This window comes from Nerophis lumbriciformis, linkage group LG25 (assembly GCF_033978685.3).
Source record: "Nerophis lumbriciformis linkage group LG25, RoL_Nlum_v2.1, whole genome shotgun sequence".
Taxonomy (NCBI): Eukaryota; Metazoa; Chordata; class Actinopteri; order Syngnathiformes; family Syngnathidae; genus Nerophis; species Nerophis lumbriciformis.
This window is the reverse complement of record NC_084572.2, coordinates 36801366-36816785: the sequence shown is the minus strand read 5'-3', so window position 1 is coordinate 36816785 and position 15420 is coordinate 36801366. Positions and strand designations below refer to the sequence as shown.

Below are 15420 nucleotides of genomic sequence, written 5' to 3'. Positions count from 1 at the left end.
TATTTTAGTTTTTAACTAATTTTGTTTGTGTAAATCTAAAAATCATGGATTTTCATTCTTGCCGCCATCTTGGAAGTATGTCAGCGTCTCTTATATTAGCATGTTAGCATATGGATGTTTTATGCTAACTTTTTAGCTAATTTTGTCTGTTTAAACCTAAAAATCATGAATTTTGATACTTGTTGCCCTCTTGGAAGTATGTTAATGTCTCTTATATTAGCATGCTAATGTCTTATGTTATCTGTTAAGGTAATTGTGGGTGTTTATGCCAAAAAATCATGGATTTTGATACTTGGAAGTATGCTAACTTGTCATATATCATCATGCTAACTTTTTTTATTCTAGTTTTTAACTAATTTTGTTTGTGTAAATCTAAAAATCATGGATTTTCATTCTTGCCGCCATCTTGGAAGTATGTCAGCGTCTCTTATATTAGCATGTTAGCATATGGATGTTTTATGCTAACTTTTTAGCTAATTTTGTCTGTTTAAACCTAAAAATCATTGATTTTGATACATGCTGCAATCTTAGAAGTATGTTAACGTCTCCTGTATTAGCATGCTCATGTTGTATGCTAGCTTTTTAGCTACTTTTGTTTGTTCAAACCTAAAAATCATGGGTTTGGATACTTGTTGCCATGTTAGAAGTACGTATGCCTGCTTGAATTGACATACAGAAAGCACATAATTGATATTGTTACACTGCTATCCGGTGATTTTGTCTGATTATAGATGTGATCACAGATTGGATCATTCAATGAAGTTGACAATTAGAAGTAAAATACTTAAGTGTGAAAAGAGGTATTGTAAATTTTTTACTTTAAAGAGTCATATTAGATGAGGTAACGATTAAAGAAATGTATCTCTGGTTTCCCAGCAGTGCAAGCGTAACGTCGCAGCAGAGAAGCTGAAGGGGCGTGTCGTTGAATCCACACAAGAAGGTGCCAACAGAGGGACAGGATGCCCATTCCTCCCCCGCCGCCCCCGGGACCCCCGCCACCCCCCACCTTCAGTCAGGTCAGTGAGGCCGCCCGCTTGGCGCTCGGGTGGGTGTGCCTCGGTCCCATCTTTGACCCGCAGCTGCCATCTCTCCGCCCCCGCAGGCCAACACCACCCCCCCCAAGCTGAGCTCGTCCGCGGCCAAGGGCAGAGGAGCGCTGCTGTCCGACATCTGCTCAGGCACCCGGCTGAAGAAAGTGGGCGTGGTCAACGACCGCAGCGCCCCCGTTTTGGAGGGTGAGTAGCGCGACAACAATTTCCCTTGTGGATCCTTACGGTTTGTCTCAGTGACGCACATTTCAACGCCATGGACCGCTTGGCACCTTTGACTTGGGCTGCTCAGTGGCTTTCATACAACTTCAAGCACGGGGGTCCAAAGTGCAGCCGATTGCAGCCTTCAGCTCATTTTATTAACTGACCACTGCACATTGTTAAAAAAAAACACAGTTGAAAAAGTGTATTAGAAGAGCAAACAGGTGAAATGTAACATGAAAAAGTTGCAATGTTGACTCTAAAGAACATAAAGCTGCCATGCTGGCTGTTTTTTTTCTTTAAAACTGTCCAAAAATAATGACTCAAAATTAGAGATGTCCGATAATGGCTTTTTTGCCGATATCCCGATATTGTCCAACTCTTAATTACCGATACCGTTATATACAGTCGTGGAATGAACACATTATTATGCCTAATGTTGTTGTGATGCCCGGCTGGATGCATTAAACAATGTAACAAGGTTTTCCAAAATAAATCAACTCAAGTTATGGGGAAAAAAATGCCAACATGGCACTGCCATATTTATTATTGAAGTCACAAAGAGCATTATTTTTTTTAACATGCCTCAAAACAGCAGCTTGGAATTTGGGACATGCTCTCCCTGAGAGAGCATGAGGAGGTTGAGGTGGGCGGGGTTGAAGTTGGGGAGTTGGGGTTAGGGAAGAGTTAGTGCTGCAAGGGGTTCTGGGTATTTGTTCTGTTGTGTTTATGTTGTGTTACGGTGCGGATGTTCTCCCGAAATGTGTTTGTCATTCTTGTTTGGTGTGGGTTCACAGTGTGGCGCATATTTGTAACAGTGTTGAAGTTGTTTATACGGCCACCCTCAGTGTGACCTGTATGGCTGTTGACCAAGTATGCGTTGCATTCACTTGTGTGTGTGAAAAGCCGTAGATATTATGTGACTGGGCCGGCACGCAAAGGCAGTGCCTTTAAGGTTTATTGGCGCTCTGTACTTCTCCCTACGCCCGTGTACACAGCGGCGTTTTAAAAAGTCATACATTTTACTTTTTGAAACCGATACCGATAATTTCCGATATTACATTTTAAAGCATTTATCGGCCGATAATATCGGCAGTCCGATATCATCGGACATCTCTAATATATATATATATATATACTGTATATATATATATATATATATATATATATATATATATATATACAGGTAAAAGCCAGTAAATTAGAATATTTTGAAAAACTTGATTTATTTCAGTAATTGCATTCAAAAGGTGTAACTTGTACATTATATTTATTCATTGCACACAGACTGATGCATTCAAATGTTTATTTCATTTAATTTTGATGATTTGAAGTGGCAACAAATGAAAATCCAAAATTCCGTGTGTCACTAAATTAGAATATTACTTAAGGCTAATACAAAAAAGGGATTTTTAAAAATGTTGGCCAACTGAAAAGTATGAAAATGAAAAATATGAGCATGTACAATACTCAATACTTGGTTGGAGCTCCTTTTGCCTCAATTACTGCGTTAATGCGGCGTGGCATGGAGTCGATGAGTTTCTGGCACTGCTCAGGTGTTATGAGAGCCCAGGTTGCTCTGATAGTGGCCTTCAACTCTTCTGCGTTTTTGGGTCTGGCATTCTGCATCTTCCTTTTCACAATACCCCACAGATTTTCTATGGGGCTAAGGTCAGGGGAGTTGGCGGGCCAATTTAGAACAGAAATACCATGGTCCGTAAACCAGGCACGGGTAGATTTTGCGCTGTGTGCAGGCGCCAAGTCCTGTTGGAACTTGAAATCTCCATCTCCATAGAGCAGGTCAGCAGCAGGAAGCATGAAGTGCTCTAAAACTTGCTGGTAGACGGCTGCGTTGACCCTGGATCTCAGGAAACAGAGTGGACCGACACCAGCAGATGACATGGCACCCCAAACCATCACTGATGGTGGAAACTTTACACTAGACTTCAGGCAACGTGGATCCTGTGCCTCTCCTGTCTTCCTCCAGACTCTGGGACCTCGATTTCCAAAGGAAATGAAAAATTTGCATGGTTGGGTGATGGTTTGGGGTGCCATGTCATTTGCTGGTGTCGGTCCACTCTGTTTCCTGAGATCCAGGGTCAACGCAGCCGTCTACCAGCAAGTTTTAGAGCACTTCATGCTTCCTGCTGCTGACCTGCTCTATGGAGATGGAGATTTCAAGTTCCAACAGGACTTGGCGCCTGCACACAGCGCAAAATCTACCCGTGCCTGGTTTACGGACCATGGTATTTCTGTTCTAAATTGGCCCGCCAACTCCCCTGACCTTAGCCCCATAGAAAATCTGTGGGGTATTGTGAAAAGGAAGATGCAGAATGCCAGACCCAAAAACGCAGAAGAGTTGAAGGCCACTATCAGAGCAACCTGGGCTCTCATAACACCTGAGCAGTGCCAGAAACTCATCGACTCCATGCCACGCCGCATTAACGCAGTAATTGAGGCAAAAGGAGCTCCAACCAAGTATTGAGTATTGTACATGCTCATATTTTTCATTTTCATACTTTTCAGTTGGCCAACATTTCTAAAACTCCCTTTTTTGTATTAGCCTTAAGTAATATTCTAATTTTGTGACACACGGAATTTTGGATTTTCATTTGTTGCCACTTCAAATCATCAAAATTAAATGAAATAAACATTTGAATGCATCAGTCTGTGTGCAATGAATAAATATAATGTACAAGTTACACCTTTTGAATGCAATTACTGAAATAAATCAAGTTTTTCAAAATATTCTAATTTACTGGCTTTTACCTGTGTGTATATATATATATATTTTTAGATTATAGATATATATACACACACACACACACACACATACAGATACCCTTCTGTGTCCCCGGGACTGAAGTTGAGGGGAGCCCTAAAGGTTAAAAAAACAAACAAGATCCTATATATAGTATCTGTTTTAAAAATGGCCCCCGCAGGCTTTGATTTTTCAGTGTAAAAGTTTGGACACCCCTGCTCTGAAGCAAATATGTCAAATGTTGCTGAGGTTGTTGTCCTTTCACCAGGCTCTGGAGGAGGAGGAGGAGGTCATGGAGGTGGAGGTCCAATGGGAATGGGAGGTCTTTTCCAAGGAGGGGTGCCAAGGCTGCGAGCAGTTGGAGGTATACATTTTTTTTTTTTTTTTAAGTCAGCATGTTTGCTTCTGTGACATCACACACCTCCACGTCACTTTCAGATGGTTCATCAGGTGGTTCTGTTGGAAGGTCCGCCCTCAGGCCCCCGGGGTCCCGGCCCTCTGCTCCTCGCCCCCCCACCAATCGCTCCGTCTCGCCCTCCCCGGCGGACCACCAGCGCTCCCACCGGCCCTCGCTGCCCGACATCACCCGCCCCCCGAGCACCAACAGTAACTCCTCTAGCGGGGGGATGAAGCACAGCACGTCCGCCCCGCCCCCTCCGCCGCCTTTCAACAGGGGTGGCCGTGGAAACGCACCGGCCACCCCCAACCAAAAGGCGTCGTCGGCGCAGAGTAGAGAGAAGCCCCTCCCTCCCACGCCAAGCAGAGGCCCCGCCCCTTCCAACTCCAGTAAGCTCTCTTCGTCCTCCAACAGACCCCCCGCCAGTGGCTCGTCGGCTCCTCCTCCTCCGCCGCCATACAGGATGCACACCGGGATGTCCAACGGCCCCTCCCACACAGACGGGGGCGGAGCCCCTGAGCTGCCGCAGAGGCACAACTCCCTGAGTAAGAAAAACACGTCAGGGGGCGGCGGGCAAGGACGCAACCACGCTCCACCCCCTCCGCCCTCATCGTCTCCGTCCCTGCAGCAAGTTAGCAGACCGCCGCCACCCGCCAGAGAGCCCCCTGGCCGCCGAGCAGGTACGGTCACCTTTACATGTCGCCATACTTACATTCCTCAAGCCCTGTGGAATATTCCAGCATTCCTCCAAAATGAGCATTAGCTACAAGCTTCAGCTATAAATGACAGTCTTGTAATTTCTCATGCAAAAGTTCATTATGTAACTCTGTGTGTGTCCCCCAAAAGCTCCCCAGGTGCCCCTCTCCAGCGCTCGCAACGGTAGCCGCGACGTCCCGCCCCCGCCGCCCCCATACCGGGGCCACAGCTCGGCGGTGTCGGACTCTCTGAGCCGAGTGGGCAAACTTCAACCTCCTTCCTTCTCCTCCTCCTCGTCGTCGTCGTCCTCGTCCACCTCCTCCCGCACTCCCGCCGGACCCCCACCGCCGCCCCCGCCCATCCGGAACGGCCACTTTGTCGTCTCCTCCTCCAAGTCTATCTTAGGTGAGTCTGGCGGCGCCACCATCATCATCTCCATTTCCACCATTAGCATAGCTTAGCATAATGCTACTCTTGTTATTGTTTGTTTTTTTTCCCTCCCACAGATGATTTTGAATCTAAGTTTAACTTCCACCCCATGGACGACCTCCCACCTCCTGAGGAGTACCGACATTTCAACAAGATCTACCCCAGCAAGAGCAGTAAGAGTAAGGCACACCAATATTTCCCTCCTCACTAGTAATGCCTTGCTAAAGGGCCAATGAAAACATAAGAAATAACTTGAGTCCAATGGATCCTTCCAAAGGCATGTGGACAATGATACTGTAGTTTTAAACGCAGGATACATTGCAATACATATTAATGATTAAAAAAATGAGCGGATGCATTTAAAGGGAAACTGAACTTTTTGGGGGAATTTTGTCTAGCATTCACAATTCCCATCTAAGACACATTTTTCTTTTTTATATGCATTCTAAATCATAAATACATGTCAGCAAAAGTCAGCTAGGTATGTAGCCAATGGTAGTCGCTCTATTCTGCCTATAAAGGGCTCTAAAAACATCCAAAAACCTCCATCAAGGTTTTATATACACTAGGGCTGGGCGATATGGCCTTTTATTAATATCTGGATATTTTTAAGCCATGTCACGATACACCATATATATGTGGATATTTTGCCTCAGCCTTGATGCATATAATCACATCAGTATGATGATTCTATGTGTCTACATTAAAACATTCTTCTTCATACTGCATTAATATATGCTACTTTTAAACTTTCATGCAGAGAGGGAAATCACAACTACCGTAAGTCAATTCAGCAAAAGTGTATTTATTAAACAGTTATTAAGCAGTGGCACAAACATTCATGTCATTTCCAAAACAGAAAGTGCAAGATTGTCAGAGACATTTTAAAACAAGCTATTACTGCACTTTTGTGCATGATGTCACTAAGATGACGGATCAAAACAACACTAAATTAAAGTGCACTTTTTGTACAAAAACGCCACTACAATAGTTTAAAACAAATAAAGTGCACTTTTGTGCATGATGTCACACAAGATATTTCAATAAGTGTCAAATAAAAATGAGCTGCATAATAGGAAATCAAATAGTGTATGTCCTTCGCTATGTGGTAGGTTCCTGCGGACGTTATCTCCTTCTGTTGTTGACTATTTGTTTCATACGGTGTTGATGTGGAAATGGTCGCTTGGGCATTTTGTGGGTGTGGCACCGAACGGAGATGTTGACATGCGGAGTTTCAAGCACTCTTCATTCTCTAGCGGGTGACTTTTCAAATGATGCTACACATTAGCAGTCATGCTACTTTTTGTAGCAACTAGAGATGCGCGGATAGGCAATTATTTCATCCGCAACCGCATCACAAAAGTCGTCAACCATCCGCATCCACCCGAACTAACATTTAATCAAAACCGCACCCGCCCGTTGTTATATATCTAATATAGACGATGCAAGGCATTAGTGAGGTTATAAAGCTTTTGCCTGTTAAAGAAAGGAGACTGATCCAATGGAGCAGAGACATTCAATGCGTGCCACGCTGTCACGGCCCAGACGCACACCAGTGCGCAATCATCTGGGAGCCGCGCTGAGCGCACCTCCAAGCACGTGGAGGTGCGATGTCCCTCGCACCCGCGGCGGCTCCACCCGGGCTCGCACCCGAGGCTTCAGCGCGCACCGCGGAGGCCATCCTACTCGTCGCGGCCTAGCCCTCGCGGCTCTCGCTGCCAGCGACGGCCGGGTATGGGCCCGACGCTCCAGCGCCATCCATTTTCAGGGCTAGTTGATTCGGCAGGTGGGTTGTTACACACTCCTTAGCGGGTTCCGACTTCCATGGCCACCGTCCTGCTGTCTATATCAACCAACACCTTTTCTGGGGTCTGATGAGCGTCGGCATCGGGCGCCTTAACCCGGCGTTCGGTTCATCCCGCAGCGCCAGTTCTGCTTACCAAAAGTGGCCCACTCGGCTCACCAGGGTGAGCCCCACCCCTTTCGTGAGCGCACTGCGCGCGGAGTGACCCCTGTTACGTGCCCCCGGCAACGGGGGTGGCGGGCAGGTAAGCTGCGCGGGCGGAGCGCGCGGAGTGACCCCTGTTACGAGCCCCCGGCCACGGGGGTGGCGGGCAGGTAAGCTGCTTACCTGCTGCGCGTGACGCCGGCCGCGGCGAAGGCGGACGAGGCGGGGTGTCGGTGCGGTGGGCGCGGTGGTGACCCTGGACGTGCGTCGAGCCCTTCTCGCGGATCGCCTCTGCTACGGCTCCCGGTGGGGCCCTCTCGGGGGAAGGAGCCTTGGTCCCGGACCCTGGCGAGGCGTCCCTTCTCCGCTCCGTAAAAGTGTTCATCTCTTTTTTTTCTTCTTCTTCTGTTGTGGCATATGCTGCAGGTGCCTGCTCGTTTTTCGTATGTGGGTAACAACATTTAACTATGTATATATATTTCCGAATTGGTTTAACTGCCACCCGCCTGAATCTATTTAAAATCTAATTTTTTTTTATTTCAACCGCCCGACCCGACCCACGGATAAAATCTAATTTTTTTTTATTTCAACCGCCCGACCCGCGGATAATCCGCAGACTCCGCGGTTGTGTCCGCAAACCGCGCATCTCTAGTAGCAACGCTTTTGCCGCATACTTGACATATTACGGTTGTCTGTTCGTCATCTTCCCGCTTGAAGCCAAACCACCGCCAGACGATGGACCCCCTGCTGTTTTTCTTGGGAATTAATTCTTTCTTCATTTGTTACCAGATTCACACCTTCTTTCTCTCGTATCACCACTCGCACCTCTCCGCTAGCATCACAGCTAACATTAGCCATGTCTCTACCTCTCTGCTCCGCGAGGGCGTATGACGTTGCACGTATGTGACGTATAAAGTTAAAAGTTAAAGTACCAATGATTGTCACACACACACACTAGGTGTGGCGAGATTATTCTCTGCATTTGACCCATCACCCTTGATCACCCCCTGGGAGGTGAGGGGAGCAGTGGGCAGCAGCGGTGGCCGCGCCCGGGAATCATTTTTGGTGATTTAACCCCCAATTCCAACCCTTGATGCTGAGTGCCAAGCAGGGAGGAAATGGGTCCCATTTTTATAGTCTTTGGTATGACTCGGCCGGGATTTGAACTCACAACCTACCGATCTCAGGGCGGACACTCTAACCACTAGGCCACTGAGTAGGTATGTAAGAAGGTGCGCTTGTTTTATGTCTCTGTGCGAAGGAGAGACAACAAAGAGAGTGATTAGAGCCAGTAGTGTAATGCCCGCAGGTAAAAGCAACTGTGTGAGAACGTATACTCCAATATCACCATATAGTCATTTTCTATATCGCACAGAGAAAAAACCCGCCATATATCCAGTATATTCCATATATCGCCCAGCCCTAATATACACGCTGTCAGTATGTAATGTAGTAACATTCATAATAACGAGTCATATTTACGTATTTTGATCACTTAACTCAGGGGTGCTCATTACGTCGATCGCGAGCTACCGGTCGATCTCGGAGGGTGTGTCAGTCGATCACCAGCCAGGCATTAAAAAAATAGTCCTAAAAATGAGCGATCATAAATCTTCACTATGACGTCACTTTCGTCACTTGATTGACATTCACGGCACCCGAGGGTCTTCTGAGATGACGCTGGCTGCTGCCAGCTCATTAAAATTACCGACAGGAAGGCGAGAAACACTTTATTTCAACAGACTCTGGCGCCGTACCTGTCGTCAAATCTCCAAAGACCGACTGCACAGTTGCGCTACCAAAATAAGAGTCTCAGAAAGCTGGCGTGCACAAGCTAGCAAGCTACGGAGTTTGCCGACAATGTATTTCTTGTAAAGTGTATACAAAGGAGTACAGAAGCTGGACAAATAAGATGCCAAAAACCAACCACTTTCATGTGGTATTGGACAGAAAGGAGACTTTTTTTCTCCTCCATTCGAAAATGCGGACGTTATCAGCACTACTGTCTGATTCCAATCAATGCAAGTCATCAGAATCAGGTAATACACCAACTTATATTATTGTCTTCATGAAAGAAAGGAATCTATATGTGTTAAACATGCATGTATTATCTTTAAACACCTTTAACTTGTTAACAATATTAACTATATGTGTTAAGCATGCTTGTATTATCATTAAACACCTTTAACTTGTTAACAATATTAACTATGTGTTAAACATGCTTGTATTATCTTTAAACACCTTTAACTTGTTAACAATATTAACTATATGTGTTAAACATGCTTGTATTATCTTTAAACACCTTTAAGTTGTTAACAATATTAACTATATGTATTAAACATTCTTGTATTATCATTAAACACCTTTAACTTGTTAACAATATTAACTATATGTGTTAAGCATGCTTGTATTATCATTAAACACCTTTAACTTGTTAACAATATTAACTATATGTGTTAAACATGCTTGTATTATCTTTAAACACCTTTAACTTGTTAACAATATTAACTATATGTGTTAAACATGCTTGTATTATCTTTAAACACCTTTAAGTTGTTAACAATATTAACTATATGTATTAAACATTCTTGTATTATCATTAAACACCTTTAACTTGTTAACAATATTAACTATATGTATTAAACATGCTTGTATTATCATTAAACACCTTTAATTTTTTAACAATATTAACTATATGTGTTAAACATGCTTGCATTATCATTAAACACCTTTAACTTGTTAACAAAAACATATATTTCATAAATAAGTAAATATAAATTATATATATGAATGAGGTAGATCCCCACGACTTGATCAATTGAAAAGTAGCTCGCCTGCAGAAAAAGTGTGAGCACCCCTGACTTAACTTATACGTCGACCCATCACAACATTTGTTATTTCCTTCAACAACAACACTACTATCAAGGCAGACTTCAAGACTACTTTGGGACAAAGGATGATCCAGAATATTTTGATTTAGGTTGCAATCTTTGGTTTTAGTTCGAGTTCTAGTCTGAATGAACTGATTAAAAGCTGCTTTAGATGGGTTCCAATTACACCAAAGTTACCCTTCACATTTTTTACACTCTTGTGTACAAAGGATATAACAAAATAACATTTTTTTTTAACAATATTATAGAATCATTTGAACCAACAAAACATACAAACAAAATTTACTATCCGACAGAATAAAAGTCCTTTTTCTTCTTCTTTGATGGTCTTGAATTAGTAATCCAGCTTTTAGCCTGGTCCACGGCAGTTGTAGCAGAAAGACCGCCTTTGTTCAGATTCTTTGTTGTCATCCTAGCATAGCATCAGTGATATTTGCATTTGGCCTCAACAAAAACAGTCAGATAAAAAACCGAATAAAAACTATAAAGAGAATAATAAATAAAAATCATAAAATAGAATGAAAGTAAGACAAAAACCAGAGGGCGCTTAAGAAGTCGGTCTTCCCTTCTTCAGCTCCATAGTCCTCTTCAACAACAATATAACATCATTCTTCAGCTCCATAATCCTCTTCAACAACAATATAACATCATTCTTCAGCTCCATAGTCCTCTTCAACAACTATATAACATCATTCTTCAGCTCCATAATCCTCTTCAACAACAATATAACATCATTCTTCAGCTCCATAGTCCTCTTCAACAACTATATAACATCATTCTTCAGCTCCATAGTCCTCTTCAACAACTATATAACATCATTCTTCAGCTCCATAGTCCTCTTCAACAACAATATAACATCATTCTTCAGCTCCATAGTCCTCTTCAACAACAATATAACATCATTCTTCAGCTCCATAGTCCTCTTCAACAACTATATAACATCATTCTTCAGCTCCATAGTCCTCTTCAACAACTATATAACATCATTCTTCAGCTCCATAGTCCTCTTCAACAACAATATAACATCATTCTTCAGCTCCATAGTCCTCTTCAACAACAATATAACATCATTCTTCAGCTCCATAGTCCTCTTCAACAACTATATAACATCATTCTTCAGCTCCATATTCCTCTTCAACAACTATATAACATCATTCTTCAGCTCCATAGTCCTCTTCTACAACAATATAACATCATTCTTCAGCTCCATAGTCCTCTTCAACAACTATATAACATCATTCTTCAGCTCCATAGTCCTCTTCTACAACAATATAACATCATTCTTCAGCTCCATAGTCCTCTATAACAACAATATAACATCATTCTTCAGCTCCATAGTCCTCTTCAACAACTATATAACATCATTCTTCCGCTCCATAGTCCTCTTCAACAACAATATAACATCATTCTTCAGCTCCATAGTCCTCTTCAACAACTATATAACATCATTCTTCAGCGCCATAGTCCTCTTCAACAACTATATAACATCATTCTTCAGCTCCATAGTCCTCTTCAACAACTATATAACATCATTCTTCAGCTCCATAGTCCTCTTCAACAACAATATAACATCATTCTTCAGCTCCATAGTCCTCTTCAACAACTATATAACATCATTCTTCAGCTCCATAGTCCTCTTCAACAACTATATAACATCATTCTTCAGCTCCATAGTCCTCTTCAACAACAATATAACATCATTCTTCAGCTCCATAGTCCTCTTCAACAACTATATAACATCATTCTTCAGCTCCATAGTCCTCTTCAACAACTATATAACATCATTCTTCAGCTCCATAGTCCTCTTCAACAACTATATAACATCATTCTTCAGCTCCATAGTCCTCTTCAACAACTATATAACATCATTCTTCATCTCCATAGTCCTCTTCAACAACTATATAACATCATTCTTCAGCTCCATAGTCCTCTTCAACAACTATATAACATCATTCTTCAGCTCCATAGTCCTCTTCAACAACAATATAACATCATTCTTCAGCTCCATAGTCCTCTTCAACAACTATATAACATCATTCTTCAGCTCCATAATCCTCTTCAACAACAATAGAACATCATTCTTCAGCTCCATAGTCCTCTTCAACAACTATATAACATCATTCTTCAGCTCCATAGTCCTCTTCAACAACTATATAACATCATTCTTCAGCTCCATAGTCCTCTTCAACAACTATATAACATCATTCTTCAGCTCCATAGTCCTCTTCTACAACAATATAACATCATTCTTCAGCTCCATAGTCCTCTATAACAACAATATAACATCACTCTTCAGCTCCATAGTCCTCTTCAACAACAATATAACATCATTCTTCAGCTCCATAGTCCTCTTCAACAACTATATAACATCATTCTTCAGCTCCATAATCCTCTTCAACAACTATATAACATCATTCTTCAGCTCCATAGTCCTCTTCAACAACTATATAACATCATTCTTCAGCTCCATAGTCCTCTTCAACAACTATATAACATCATTCTTCAGCTCCATAGTCCTCTTCAACAACTATATAACATCATTCTTCAGCTCCATAGTCCTCTTCTACAACAATATAACATCATTCTTCAGCTCCATAGTCCTCTATAACAACAATATAACATCACTCTTCAGCTCCATAGTCCTCTTCAACAACAATATAACATCATTCTTCAGCTCCATAGTCCTCTTCAACAACTATATAACATCATTCTTCAGCTCCATAGTCCTCTTCAACAACTATATAACATCATTCTTCAGCTCCATAGTCCTCTTCAACAACAATATAACATCATTCTTCAGCTCCATAGTCCTCTTCAACAACTATATAACATCATTCTTCAGCTCCATAGTCCTCTTCTACAACAATATAACATCATTCTTCAGCTCCATAGTCCTCTATAACAACAATATAACATCACTCTTCAGCTCCATAGTCCTCTTCAACAACTATATAACATCATTCTTCAGCTCCATAGTCCTCTTCAACAACTATATAACATCATTCTTCAGCTCCATAGTCCTCTTCAACAACTATATAACATCATTCTTCAGCTCCATAGTCCTCTTCAACAACAATATAACATCATTCTTCAGCTCCATAGTCCTCTTCAACAACAATATAACATCATTCTTCAGCTCCATAGTCCTCTTCAACAACTATATAACATCATTCTTCAGCTCCATAGTCCTCTTCAACAACTATATAACATCATTCTTCAGCTCCATAGTCCTCTTCAACAACTATATAACATCATTCTTCCGCTCCATAGTCCTCTTCAACAACAATATAACATCATTCTTCAGCTCCATAGTCCTCTTCAACAACTATATAACATCATTCTTCAGCGCCATAGTCCTCTTCAACAACTATATAACATCATTCTTCAGCTCCATAGTCCTCTTCAACAACTATATAACATCATTCTTCAGCTCCATAGTCCTCTTCAACAACAATATAACATCATTCTTCAGCTCCATAGTCCTCTTCAACAACTATATAACATCATTCTTCAGCTCCATAGTCCTCTTCAACAACTATATAACATCATTCTTCAGCTCCATAGTCCTCTTCAACAACAATATAACATCATTCTTCAGCTCCATAGTCCTCTTCAACAACTATATAACATCATTCTTCAGCTCCATAGTCCTCTTCAACAACTATATAACATCATTCTTCAGCTCCATAGTCCTCTTCAACAACTATATAACATCATTCTTCAGCTCCATAGTCCTCTTCAACAACTATATAACATCATTCTTCATCTCCATAGTCCTCTTCAACAACTATATAACATCATTCTTCAGCTCCATAGTCCTCTTCAACAACTATATAACATCATTCTTCAGCTCCATAGTCCTCTTCAACAACAATATAACATCATTCTTCAGCTCCATAGTCCTCTTCAACAACTATATAACATCATTCTTCAGCTCCATAATCCTCTTCAACAACAATAGAACATCATTCTTCAGCTCCATAGTCCTCTTCAACAACTATATAACATCATTCTTCAGCTCCATAGTCCTCTTCAACAACTATATAACATCATTCTTCAGCTCCATAGTCCTCTTCAACAACTATATAACATCATTCTTCAGCTCCATAGTCCTCTTCTACAACAATATAACATCATTCTTCAGCTCCATAGTCCTCTATAACAACAATATAACATCACTCTTCAGCTCCATAGTCCTCTTCAACAACAATATAACATCATTCTTCAGCTCCATAGTCCTCTTCAACAACTATATAACATCATTCTTCAGCTCCATAATCCTCTTCAACAACTATATAACATCATTCTTCAGCTCCATAGTCCTCTTCAACAACTATATAACATCATTCTTCAGCTCCATAGTCCTCTTCAACAACTATATAACATCATTCTTCAGCTCCATAGTCCTCTTCAACAACTATATAACATCATTCTTCAGCTCCATAGTCCTCTTCTACAACAATATAACATCATTCTTCAGCTCCATAGTCCTCTATAACAACAATATAACATCACTCTTCAGCTCCATAGTCCTCTTCAACAACAATATAACATCATTCTTCAGCTCCATAGTCCTCTTCAACAACTATATAACATCATTCTTCAGCTCCATAGTCCTCTTCAACAACTATATAACATCATTCTTCAGCTCCATAGTCCTCTTCAACAACAATATAACATCATTCTTCAGCTCCATAGTCCTCTTCAACAACTATATAACATCATTCTTCAGCTCCATAGTCCTCTTCTACAACAATATAACATCATTCTTCAGCTCCATAGTCCTCTATAACAACAATATAACATCACTCTTCAGCTCCATAGTCCTCTTCAACAACAATATAACATCATTCTTCAGCTCCATAGTCCTCTTCAACAACTATATAACATCATTCTTCAGCTCCATAATCCTCTTCAACAACTATATAACATCATTCTTCAGCTCCATAGTCCTCTTCAACAACTATATAACATCATTCTTCAGCTCCATAGTCCTCTTCAACAACTATATAACATCATTCTTCAGCTCCATAGTCCTCTTCAACAAC

General features: G+C 41.7%; 1 protein-coding gene across 3 annotated transcripts in view; it reads left to right on the top strand.

Moving 5' to 3' along the window:
- The window catches only part of wipf2a (WAS/WASL interacting protein family, member 2a), a 58280-nt gene that overhangs the window by 31974 nt on the left and 10886 nt on the right, over window positions 1-15420 (top strand). For 2 of the 3 annotated variants that reach the window (XM_061984337.2, XM_061984335.2), the window contains 6 exons: window positions 877-1016; window positions 1103-1235; window positions 4280-4375; window positions 4450-5088; window positions 5255-5509; window positions 5611-5712. In XM_061984337.2, coding sequence (XP_061840321.1) covers window positions 960-1016; window positions 1103-1235; window positions 4280-4375; window positions 4450-5088; window positions 5255-5509; window positions 5611-5712 — 1282 coding nt within the window. In that variant the 5' untranslated portion in view covers window positions 877-959. The remainder of the gene's footprint in view (window positions 1-876; window positions 1017-1102; window positions 1236-4279; window positions 4376-4449; window positions 5089-5254; window positions 5510-5610; window positions 5713-15420) is intronic. The other variant, XM_061984336.2, reaches the window with a different exon arrangement.